The sequence below is a fragment of the Aquarana catesbeiana genome, linkage group LG05, assembly GCF_042186555.1.
Source record: "Aquarana catesbeiana isolate 2022-GZ linkage group LG05, ASM4218655v1, whole genome shotgun sequence".
NCBI classification, from domain to species: domain Eukaryota; kingdom Metazoa; phylum Chordata; class Amphibia; order Anura; family Ranidae; genus Aquarana; species Aquarana catesbeiana.
The window spans coordinates 396,961,452-396,974,287 of NC_133328.1; the positions used below are offsets into that span (position 1 = coordinate 396,961,452).

General features: G+C 42.4%; 1 protein-coding gene across 7 annotated transcripts in view; it reads right to left on the reverse strand.

The window, feature by feature from the left end:
• Positions 1-12,836, reverse strand: part of ATXN1 (ataxin 1) — a 440,770-nt gene that overhangs the window by 46,018 nt on the left and 381,916 nt on the right. For all 7 annotated transcript variants that reach the window (XM_073631107.1, XM_073631104.1, XM_073631108.1 and 4 more), the window contains one exon: positions 3,017-5,060. In XM_073631107.1, the coding sequence (XP_073487208.1) occupies positions 3,017-4,891 (1,875 nt within the window). In that variant the 5' untranslated portion in view covers positions 4,892-5,060. The remainder of the gene's footprint in view (positions 1-3,016; positions 5,061-12,836) is intronic.

The window sequence follows — 12,836 nt, forward strand, 5'->3', positions numbered from 1 at the left end:
TACCCCCTCTGTAATGTCTGTCCCAACCATTAAACTGCCCCCTCTGTACTGCATGTCCCCACCATCAACTGCCCCCTTCAGTATTGCCTGTTCCCACCATCAACTGGTCCATGCTGTACTGCCTGCCCCCAACATCAACTGCCCTCCTCGGTACTGCCTCCACAGATAGTTAACTACAGCTCTTCTAACTAAAATTAAAAAAAAAACAAAACACATAGACAAACACTAAATTATGCAGCTGCTAAGGCCCATATATGTAACATGTACTGTATCATGGGTGCATTCATTAAAGTGGAGTTCCACCCACTTTTACAACTCTTCAGCATCCCTCACTAAACTGTGCACTGTAAACAAATTGGATATTTTTTAATTTTTTTTCTCAGCACCTACTGTATATCTGCTGTGTTCATTTTTCACTTCCTCCTCCCTGGCCGCAGCCCATCGCATCATTTCCTGTTTGCAATGCCTTCTGGGAAGGGGCGGCAACTTCCTCTGAAACTGCCGTTGCTATGGAAACCTGACCTGAAACCTATTACATTGCTTGTGCTTCACTGAGCATGTGGGGCGGCAACTTCCTCTGAAACTGCCTTTGCTATGGAAACCTGACCTGAAACCTATTACACTGCTTGTGCTGCACTGAGCATGTGCGAGATCTGCAAGGATGAGATCCAGGAAGAAATACAGTCTGGCTTCAGATGCCCACACTTAAGATGGCCACGGCCTGCTGTAAGTTTATAAAATAACAAACTACTGCTATAAACTAACAAAACAGACCTTAGTTTACAGACTAACTTTACTAGAATACATTAAGCTTGTGTATTATAGGGGTATTTTTATTTAAAAAGTATAATTTCAGCCGGAATACCACTTTAATAAATGTTTATTTTAAGGATAGATTTTAAAATAAAAAGAAATTTAAAAATGATAAAAAAAAATAAATGGACCTAATTTCCCCTTAAAGTGATAGTAAAGTTTGTAAAAGAAAAAAAAAAATCACTCTGCAAGGCAATATCATAATGTCCTGGTATGCATCGCATACTAGCACATTATGAGAGACTTACCTTAAAATTAAGCCCTCCAGACGCACGCTCTCACCGCTGACAGGGCGTCCATCTTCACCTGGTCCTCTTTCAGGGTTCGCGGGCTTCGGCCATCTGACTGGCTGAGCAATGATGAAGTCCAGTGCATGTAAATCTGTTCAATATCTCCAAAATGGTGCACGTTTAGGAGATATTCATTTTACCTACAAGAAAGCTTTATTATAAGCTCACGTGTAGGTAAAAATGTTAGACACGACTTTACTACTACTTTAACCACCTCCCCTCTTTTTCTGGGATGAAATCATATGATGTCGCCCCAGTGTTACCGCTCTAGGATACCACGCGATCCTGATCTCGGTAACAAGCCGGTGATGCGGCTCTTTACCCATGGGATCGGCTGTGTCCAATCACAGCTGATCACATGTAAACACGGAAGTAACAGTTATTGGCTCTCCACGCCTCACACTGACAGAGTGTGAGAAGAGGAGAGCCAATCAGCGGCATCTCCTCACAGGGGAGACCTGTACAGGTAATCAGGGCACTGATCAACAGTGCCCTGATTATCAGTGCAGCCCCAGCAGTGCCCATCAGTGACACCAATCAGTTCCCATCAGTGATTCCAGTCAGTGATACCTTTCAGAGTCCATCAGTGCCTGCTCATCAGTGCCCATCAGTGCTGTATATCCGTGCCGCCTATCATTGCCCATCAGTGCGCCTATCAGTGCCCATCAGTGTCACCTATCTGTGCCCATCAGTACCACCTATCAGTGCTGCATATCAGTGCCATCTATCAGTGCCCATCAGTGCAGCATATTAGTGCCTCCTCATCAGTGCCACCTAATCAGTGACCTTCAGTGCCATCTGATCAGTGCCCATCAGTCTAACCTATCAGTGCCCATCAATGCTGCCTCATCAGCGCACATCAGTGAAGGAGAAAAATTACTTATTTACAAAACTTACTGACAGAAACTAAGAAAAACCTATTTTTTTTCAAAATTTTTGGTCTTTTTTTTTTTTTAAGCAAAAAATAAAAAAAACAGCGGTGATTAACTACCACCAGAAGAAGGCTCTATTTGTGCAAAAAAATGAAAAAAAATCAGTTTTTCTGGTACAGTGTTGCATGACAAAACTACACTTCTTCAAATATGAGTAAAAACAGTGCCTACTCCTAAGATCCCTGCCTCCCCTGCACTGCCTATTTTGTTACATTAGGTGTTCTATAGCCAAAATGGTACTTCACTTACTGCTAGTGTACCCGTATTAATCTGAATGATTTTGAATTCTTTTCCCATTTCAATTCTTCTCCCTTTTCTCTCTTCTTCCAGTGCCTTCACAATGAACTGATCTGGTCTGTCATGGAAGCAATGCACAGAGAAGAGGGAGAAGATTGAGGACTTCAAATCTCCGGACCGCTGGACCAGCTGTGGGGGTGCTGACAGCTCAGCAATCCTAGAGGTAAGTACAGTGGGAACCAGGGGGTGGGGAAGGTGTCCCGTGTTAGTTCATTAAAGCAACCTATACCACTCTATTACTAAACTAGTTAAAAGGATCTAAACACAGTTACGAATGCGGGGGAATGAGAAGGATCGGTGATAATGTGAATGTCACAGTGGTCACATGAACAGAAGCCAGTCCCACCGGCTACCAATCTTTAGTCCAGACCAAGAGCTGTCTTTGACAGCTTGGTCTCTGTGCTGGGAGTATGCTCTCAGCACATAAACACTGACTGTGGGGGTTATTTACGAAAGGCAAATCCACTTTGCACTACAGAGTTATAACAATTGTATGCTATGACGTATTCATGTAAGTGTAAAGAAGATAAAGATACAAAAAATGTCACAATAATATTTGAATGTACAAAGTTGTATGGTAATAGTATATAAAAGTTATACATTTCTAAGACCGATAGAGATTTATACTTATAAAGACAATGGCTAAGAGACACAATTCAAACACCAGTGCATTATTTCACTCACCTGTGCTCGATGTTCTCCAACAGCAAACTGAACCACAGCAATGCCTGGACTATGGCTGTTCTCAATCCTTTCAACTGTGCTGGAGTCTATTTTCAAGTCGTTGCTAATATCGGCGCTCTGTATGAAGTCTTCAGTTTTTAAATCTTCTACCTTCTTTAGCTCACCATTGGCCAGCTGAATGATTGACCCTTTTGTAAAATAAGGGGGCAGTGTGGGAGCAGCTGCCATTGGAGAAGCAACGGACTGTACTAGTGGAAGGTGTATTTGAGCTGGAACCAATGTGGTCTGGTAGGCTGCTTGCGTTGCCAATAATTCAGCACTGTAGTTATCACTCTTAGGAATGGGCGTAGTGACAAATGTATGAGGCACTGCTGCAAATTGGGTAGATGAAGTAACAATAGCAGGTGCTACCCCTACCCCAGATGGTTCAATGTCTGGATTGCCAACTGGTATTAGCAAGGGCTGTGTGCCTGGAATAACCAAGTGCTGTGGTAAATTTCCAGGGTAACCAATGGTTTGCTGCTGACTGCTGAGATAGCCAATAACTGGCTGTTGTGTACCCGCACAAAAGGCTGCAGCAGGCAGCCCAACAGAAAGTTGCTCTGCTGCACTATGAGTTGTCTGGATGACAGTGTGAGGAGATAAAGTGGCCATGGTTTTCACGCTTTCAGCGCATAAAGTCTGTTGTGGGGATAAAGCATAGGACCGGTGGGATAGTTTTCCTAAGTGTAAGCTTCCCTTGTTATGAGCAATTGAGGGTGAGGTTTCTCTCTTAATGGTTTGTTGAATATCAAAGTCTGTGGCAGCAGGGTTGCTGTTGGGCACCACCATGACAGAGGTCCGAACACCTGAGGGATCCCGAGCACTGAACTCAGTACTTGGGTGCATCACTACATGCCTTGTCTCATAATGTTGGGAAGCTGGTTTATTATTGCCTGCTTTCATTAGATGTGCATCTGTTGAGGGAGGGACTACAAATCTCCTAACTTTCTCTATCTCCCCATTTAATAATTCCTTGGCTTGTGACCTGAAACTATCTTCTTTCTTTGTAGGGTCCCTAGCAATAAAATGAGCTCCTGAATCTGAGTACCGCACAACCACCTGGGGGGATGTACCCAGGGTAAGTGTATGAGGAATCATTGGGTGGGTATGTAAATGGACTGGGATAGTTGGTGGTGACATATTTCTGACTCCACTCTGTGATGAGCTTAAATTATGCACATATTGACTTGACTGTGTAGGTGGAGATCCTGCTGAAATCAATCCTGGAGTCCGAACTAGATGCGGTTCACCTTTATGGCCCTGCTGGCTTAAGCTGCTTACATTGGCCAACATAGTGGAATAAGCCTCCATCTGGGAACGTTGTGATGGAGTGGAGACTCCTGATGCTGTTGAGGACACAGCAATTGATGCAGAATTCGATGTAGGTGAAACTAGCTGTGGACTGATGAAGTCTCCATACAATTGTCCACTAGACGGCGTTCCAATAAACTGGAACGTTTGGGGCACATTAGGATATTGTATAGGAGACACTGATGCCCCTGACTGAGACTGCACAGTTTGATGAAGGGCAGAAACTGTTGTTGCTGCTGGTACCGACCTTGGAGCACTAGGGGGGGAATAGTCTATACCAGTTGAAAGTGTTTTATGTAAACCTACCCCCTGTTGTAAACCAGCTTCTGCTGAAGTTCCTACAGGCCCATGATGACGTCCACCATGGCTGCTGGCTGTGGTGGAAAGCCATGATAAACTATCTGTACGGTGGTTTTCATTTGTCAATCCAACTGTTTTTTCTTCAGAAGGTCGACTGGTGGCGGGAATTTCACGTTTCTTCGGTGGCAGGCTTTCATTGCTCCTTTCTTGATTAGATTTCATGTTTTGCTTTCTGCCACCCCCGCCGACCCCCGCTACTTGCTCACTGCCTGACTGATACTGATTTCAGTCTGGTGAATGGAAAATCACATTTAATTCCAGAAGGAACACCAACAACTTCATGAGGAATCATCTCCCTGGGAGCACAATCTTCTAACGGATGATATGGAATCTAAACATGGAAACACAAAATATAATATACACACGTTAGCACAGCACCTTTGATTAAAAGAAACATTGAAACATACAATTTAATCCACAAATCAAAGCTTTATTCTGTGCTCTTGATTACAAACAAACGAAAGAAATAAAAAATATGTACATAAAGGTTCTCTACATCTATCTGCAGATTTATCTTGCTTGCATCTAAACTATCTCATATCTACATCTAAATGATCTCATATCTAACAGGTGTAAGTTTCCCCTTGAAAACTATCTCCTTGATGTAATGTGTGTGGCATACTCCTCTCTTATGCCGCGTACACACGGTCGGACTTTTCGTCTACAAAAGTCCGACAGCCTGTCCGACAGACTTCCTGCGGACTTTCGGCGGACTTGCAGCAGACTTTCTAACGAACGGACTTGCCTACACACGACCACACAAAAGTCCGACGGATTCGTACGTGATGACGTACACCGGACTAAAATAAGGAAGTTCATAGCCAGTAGCCAATAGCTGCCCTAGCATGGGTTTTTGTCCGTCGGACTAGCACACAGACGAGCGGATTTCGGGGTCCGTCGTAGTTACGACGTAAAGATTTGAAGCATGTTTCAAATCTAAAGTCCGTCGGATTTGAGGCTGAAAAAGTCTGCTGAAAGTCCGGAGAAGCCCACACACGATCGGATTACCAGCCAGCTTTAGTCCGTCGGCGTCCGTTGGACTTTTGTAGACGAAAAGTCCGACCGTGTGTACGCGGCATTAGGTTTAATGACTGACTTTTGCAACATACAGACCACTTAAAAAAAACAATTATAACATTTAGGATAAAAGGAGATTTGGCAGTTATAATATAAAATAGCATAAAAGACAACTTTTAGTTTAAGCACAATATATTTGCAGCTGTGCAGAAAAGTTATGTATTATTACATAATATGCGACTGCAACCAAAACTAGATTCAAGTCTAAATGCAAAACTAATGCAAGGAAGGAACCTCTGTCATGTTTTTAGCACTGTCTGTGTCCTCTTTCCATCTCAATAACAGTGGTTACCTGGAAAGGAAGTGAGAGGAAATCTCACCAATAGTGATACAAACAGCAATAAAAACATTATTTAATAATAAGATACCCCCCACACACACACATTTTTCTTCCCATAATTCGTTATGTTGAAAGGCAGTTTAGGTCATATTCTGCTTCCCATTAAAATGAAATTAACATTTTTTTCAACAAATTTGGGACATTGCACAGTCTATTTTTAAGCATTAAAAAGAAATACATACAGTATTTCAAAATAAAATCTCCCTAATACAAATGTATGTATAAAAAAAACATACAGGGGAGGGGTAAAATTCTTTCCCTCTTGTGTCTAGAGACCGGACATAACTTGGTAAAAGGTGACAATTACTGTATATTCTACCTAATCATGTACAATTTAGGAAATGATCATCAATTTCTTATCAGTTCTATGACAAATATTCAGCTCAGATGCCTTATAAACTACCGTTATTATCAAAATAATTTTTGCATTCTCATGCTTATGCAATATATTTTTCATCATTGTTGTCCTAAAGCAGCCTTTCCATGGCAAAAGGGAAGCCTCCTGCCCTCCATCACAAATGGCTGTAAAAAAATATTTGTAAATAATTTGTTTGCCCAATAATGTATACACATTGGGAGTTATTTACTAAAGGCAAATCCACTTTGCCCTGCAAGTGCACTTGGAAGTGCAGTCGCTGTAGATCCGAGGGGGACATGCAAGGGGAATAAAAAACAGCATTTTAGCTTGCACATGATTGGATGATAACATCAGCAGAGCTTCCACTCATTTCATAGCTTCCCCTCAGATCTACAGCGATCTACAGTGACTGCACTTTCAGTGCACTTGTAGTGCAAAATGGATTTTCCTTTAGTAAATCAACCCCATTGCTCCTTATTTCTTTGTATATTTATGAGGATTTCAACAATGTATATACAAGGCATAAAATAGATCCAAAGTTAAGGTGGTTGTAAACCTCGGACATGAAATATGAACAAAGCACATGCCTATAGTGTGTAGTTGTCTCAATCCAGAGCACTAAGACCCCATACACATTATACAACTTTTGTTGTCTGATTTCCTTTAGATTTACCAAAACCATGTAGTGCAAGGGCCTGCCTGATTGCATACAAATTGAAACTCTAATGCCCCGTACACACGGTCGGACTTTGTTCGGACATTCCGACAACAAAATCCTAGGATTTTTTCCGACGGATGTTGGCTCAAACTTGTCTTGCATACACACGGTCACACAAAGTTGTCGGAAAATCCGATCGTTCTAAACGCGGTGACGTAAAACACGTACGTCGGGACTATAAACGGGGCAGTGGCCAATAGCTTTCATCTTTTTATTAATTCTGAGCATGCGTGGCACTTTGTCCGTCGGATTTGTGTACACACGATCGGAATTTCCGACAACGGATTTTGTTGTCGGAAATCTTTATCTCCTGCTCTCCAACTTTGTGTGTCGGAAAATCCGATGGAAAATGTCCGATGGAGCCCACACACGGTCGGAATTTCCGACAACACGCTCCGAACGGACATTTTCCATCGGAAAATCCGACCGTGTGTACGGGGCATTAAGGTTTGACCTCATATTATACGGTTTTGGAAAATCTGAAGATAAAAATCTACAGAAAATTGTATCGTGTGTATTTTTATTTATTTCAAGTACTTATATATCGCCGTCAATTTATGCAGCGCTTTCACATCAGTCCCTACCCTCAAGGAGCTTACAACCTAAGGTCCCTAACACACATTCATACATACACATACTAGGGACAATTTAGATAGGATTCAATTAACCTACAAGCATGTCTTTGGAGTACCCGGAGGAAACCCACACAGGCACAGGGATGTAATAATTTACTAAAACTGGAGAGTGAAAAATCTGGTGCAGCTGTGCATGGTAGCCAATCAGCTACTAACTTCAGCTTGTTCAATTAAGCTACGACAAAAAAAAACCTGGAAGCTGATTGGCTTCTATGCAGATCTGCACCAAATGTTGCACTCTCTATCAGATTTATTAAATTAACCCCCCAAGTGTAATTTCCGTCTGCTGCTTAGTTCCTCTGCTATTAGCATGAATCACTTCTGACAAGTTTTCCTGACACCAAGAGAAAAAAGGTGACAGAGGGTGGAGCTCCAGCTGATGTACAGCCTCAGCTCTGTTCCTGAGAACTGTCTGGAGGGATTTGTGTGTCACTTCCCACTAATCAGTTCTCCCAACTCTCCCTACTGAGCTCTGCAGATTTCAGCTCTCTGCCCCCTGATTTCTGACAGCTCAGACAAGCTTTATACATGTAGGATTTTGAATGGTCGTAGAGAAGCGAAGACTGCAAATAAACAGGTACAACTTAAAGAGGATGATTTGTTTCATCGCTGTGTATCACTTGATGTCAGTCACTTCAGTAGGTATATGTGAGGATTTACAACCCTTTTAACCACTTCAGCCCCGGAAGATTTGGCCGCTGAACAACCGGACCATTTTTTGTGATTCAGCACTGCATCGCTTTAACCGACAATTGCACGGTCGTGCAATGCACCCAAACAAAATTGACGTCCTTTTTTCCCCCCACAAAGAGAGCTTTCTTTTGGTGGTATTTGATCGCCTCTGCAGTTTTACTTATACAGCGATCAGTGCTATAAAAATGCACTGATTACTGTAAAAATGTCACTGGCAGGGAAGGGGTTAACACTAGGGGGCGATCAAGGAGTTAACTGTGTTCCCTGCTACGTGTTTCTAACTGAAGGGGGAGGGGACTGACTAGAGGAAGTGATGGATCGTAGTTCCTAGCTAATAGGGACACACGATCTGTCACTCCTCTCAGAACAGAACAGGGAAGTGTGTGTTTACACATACTCGTCCCTGTTCTGCCTCTTATGCTCGCTATCGCTCGTAGCTGGCGGTCATCGCGACCGTCGTCTACGAGCATCGGCACCCCCGCTGTGCTGCGGATGCGCGTGCGCGCCTGCTATCCCGATCCCGCGAGTCGCCGTATAGCTACGACGGTTCCTGGGATCGTGCCGACCTGCCGCAGTAAAATGATGGCAGCTGGTCGGCAAGCGGTTAATTTAGAGACATGATATAGTACCAATAATAATAATATATAATAAAAATGTTTTTACACTTACACGTAATACATTTTGGAATACCGCATATCATAGATTTTCGATGCATTTTCTCTTTACCAAACAGATTCTAATTTATTTTAAACTTAAGCACAGAAAAGTACTGAAAGAAAGAAACCTAACACTCTGTAGTGCAAAGTGCTGACTTTTATTAGGATTGCGTAGGTGGGTGTTGAAACAAGTGTGAAAACAACTGTGAGGGAAAGACTGTGTTGAACAAAAGGAGAACTGTTGAAGAACTTGTCATCATTTTCTCCCCGTATGTGCTGGGAACATCTGCCTCACAGCGCAGAAAAGTGTAGTCATGCGGATTCTCTTTTAGTATGGAATTCTCAAAGTAGCTGGGTCAGATGAGACAAGAAGACGTACAGCTGAAAAAGAATTCAGACCAAGGTTCCAGCACTGCTCCATTTTGAAAAGCGTCACTTTTTTACTTAGCAAAGTGCTGCCAGTGATATTCATCTTCTATCAGACAGATTACAAGCATACATGCCACAAACTCTTATGCCTCATACACACGATCGGATTGTTGGCCAACAAAACCATGGAATTTTGTCCAAAGGGTGTTGACTCAAACTTGTCTTACATACACATGGTCACACAAATGTTGGCCGACAAATATGAACGTAGTGACGTACTACATGGTTTTTCAGCTCTTTAGCGCCACCCTTTGGGCTCCTTTTGTTAATTTTGCGTTACGCTTTTATTTTTGTATTTTTCATTTAGTGCTTTTCAGTTTGCGCTTTTCATTTTGTTTCAACCAGCCATGCTGCGGAATCGGAGGAGATAACGTGTTATTTATTATTGGTCTTATGCCCCGTACACACGGTCGGACATTGATCGGACATTCCGACAACAAAATCCTAGGATTTTTTCCGACGGATGTTGGCTCAAACTTGTCTTGCATACACACGGTCACACAAAATGTCGGAAAATCCAATCGTTCTGAACGCGGTGTGGTAAAACACGTATGTCGGGACTCTAAACAGGGCAGTAGCCAATAGCTTTCATTTCTTTATTTATTCTGAGCATGCGTGGCACTTTGTGCGTCGGATTTGTGTACACACGATCGGAAATTCCGACAACGGATTTTGTTGTCGGAAAATTTTATAGCAAGCTCTCAAACTTTGTGTGTCGGAAAATCCGATGGAAAATGTGTAATGGAGGAATTTCCGACAACAAGGTCCTATCACACATTTTCCGTCGGAAAATCCGTCCGTGTGTACAGGGCATTAGAGTTATTGCTTTGACATTATTTTTTGGTTGAATAATGATGATTTGATTTGGTATATTTCCTATATTTTTGAATGCATAGTATGCACTTTTTGGTTAAGTTCTATTGGCAGATAGCATGTCTAATTTTATTTGTTTTCTTTTTTTAATGCACAATAAAAAAATTGTGGAGAATAATACTTGGCTGTGTGTTTTACTTCAAATGACAGTTTGGGAGTAGGCAGTTACATTTAAAAAAAAATACAATGTAAAATTGACGAGGAACACCAACATAGTTGTATCTTTGATCTTAAAAACTACGGGATAATGGTGTTGTGGTAACTTGTCCAAATAAAAAAACAAAAAAAGAAAACATAATAATATTATTCTTGATATCACTAGAAAAAAAAGCCTTTGAAAATTTGTTTGCAATAACACCATCAAAGCAGCTTCATTATTATCCCATTAAAGAAGAAGAGAATTGTGCGCTGCAATTGGAGATTTCATAATTTGCCGTGTCATGAATGTTAATTCTCCATTACGAATGCTAATTTACAAAACTGACTGCTTCTGCTTCCGAGCATGTGTGTTTGTAGTTTGGACTTTTGTCCGACGGACTTGTGTACACACGCTCGGAAAATCCGACAACACAAATTTGTTGGCGGAAAATTTGAAAACATGCTAGTCAACATTTGTCGGCGGAAAATCCGACAACAATTGTCCGATGGAGCATACACATGGTCGGATTTTCCGCCAACAGCCTGTCAGCACACATTTCCCGTCGGAAAGTCCGATCGTGTGTACACGGCTTTAAATGTTCTCCAAACCCAAAAAGGCAAACTTGGGTTAGTTACAGCAGAGATGCCCAGGTCTTTCACATTTGAGATTCACATATCAATGTTCTTTCATAATGAGTATAAAAGCTTAAACCCAAATACTTTCACCACTTCAGCTCCGGAAGGTTTACCCCCCTTCATGGCCATTTTTTTGCGATACAGCAGTGCGTTACTTTACCTGACAATTGCGCTGTCGTGCGACACTGTACCCAAATAATATGAGATGGGAATGAGGGACACCTACAAGCAAACATATGTAGGCATAGGACACGCCCACTGCCACACCCTCTTAAAGGAGAATTAACAAAAAAAAAAAGTTAATTAAATCCACAAGGGATTTTTTTACCACTACTATTCCTTTATATTGGCTTTTAACATTTACAAGTGCAGCAATTTAGAATTTGGATGGAAGGTTTAGCACTGGGAAACACTTTTTGAAAGATAAAAAGTGCATTTTATATACAACTATATAGATCAGACCAAAATGAGGGACAAATGAGGAGGAAAGAGGGACAGAGGGACATTGCTCCAAATCAGGGACAGTCCCTTGAAATCAGGGACAGTTGGGAGCTATGTGCTCTGTCACTGTACTAACGACACTGGCACGGAAGGGGTTAACATCATGGGCGATCAAAGGGTTAAATGTGTTCCTAGGGAGTGCTTACTAACTGTGTGTGTGTGTGTGGGGGGGGGTGCTTGTTCTATGGGAAGGCAGAGATCCATGTTCCTGCTTAGCAGAAACACAGGATCATAGCCTTCCCTTGTCACAGAACGGCGATCTGCTTTGTTTACATAGGCAAACTGCTGTTCTGCCTGTGCCTCGAATGATCGGTGGGTCCTGGCGGAAATCGCATTCGTTGGACTCGCTGTGTCCAATCACAGTGGGATCAGGTTGCCGGCGGCAAGCTTGCGCGTCCCAGAACCGTAAGTAAAGAATCACATACAGGTACGTGATCCTGCACAGAGCAGCCGCCCTGCCAAAGTAAATGTACGTGGGGTGGTCCTCATCTGGTTAAATACTTAAAGGAGACATACAGCCAAAGTTTGTTTAGCTGTACTTCTCCTGTGGATCATAGCAGTGCAGTTCATTCTGCACTTCTGTGACCCATTTTCAGCAGACAACACCCATGCCAAAAACTGCTGATAACAGCCTATGTGTGCACTCATACATAGGATAACATGCTGGGGAGTTTATTGGCTGTAGAAAAATATGCCTGAAGCCAAAAACAGCAGCTGTAAAAACATCCAGTGTGCATGAGGCCTTATATTTACCGTGGAACCTAATCCCCTGCATTGTGTAAAAGGCTTTTTGATCCTGTCTTCTCTGATCCTCCCCTTCTTCCACTGTCCCCAATCTAGCTGATTATAGAACAGGGCCTTGGGGGAAAGCTGCACATGCTAAATTTGCTGTGTATTGCTAGAGAGTTTTTTTTCTTTTCTTGGGAGGGTGCATGTGATCAGCACAGAGCCAATCAGCACTGTCCAGACAGAGGGTCAGGGGTCCTGCAGCCTGATAGAACAGTCAGAGTAGAATGAAAATTCCTCCTACAAGCTGTAACCAGATACTGATAG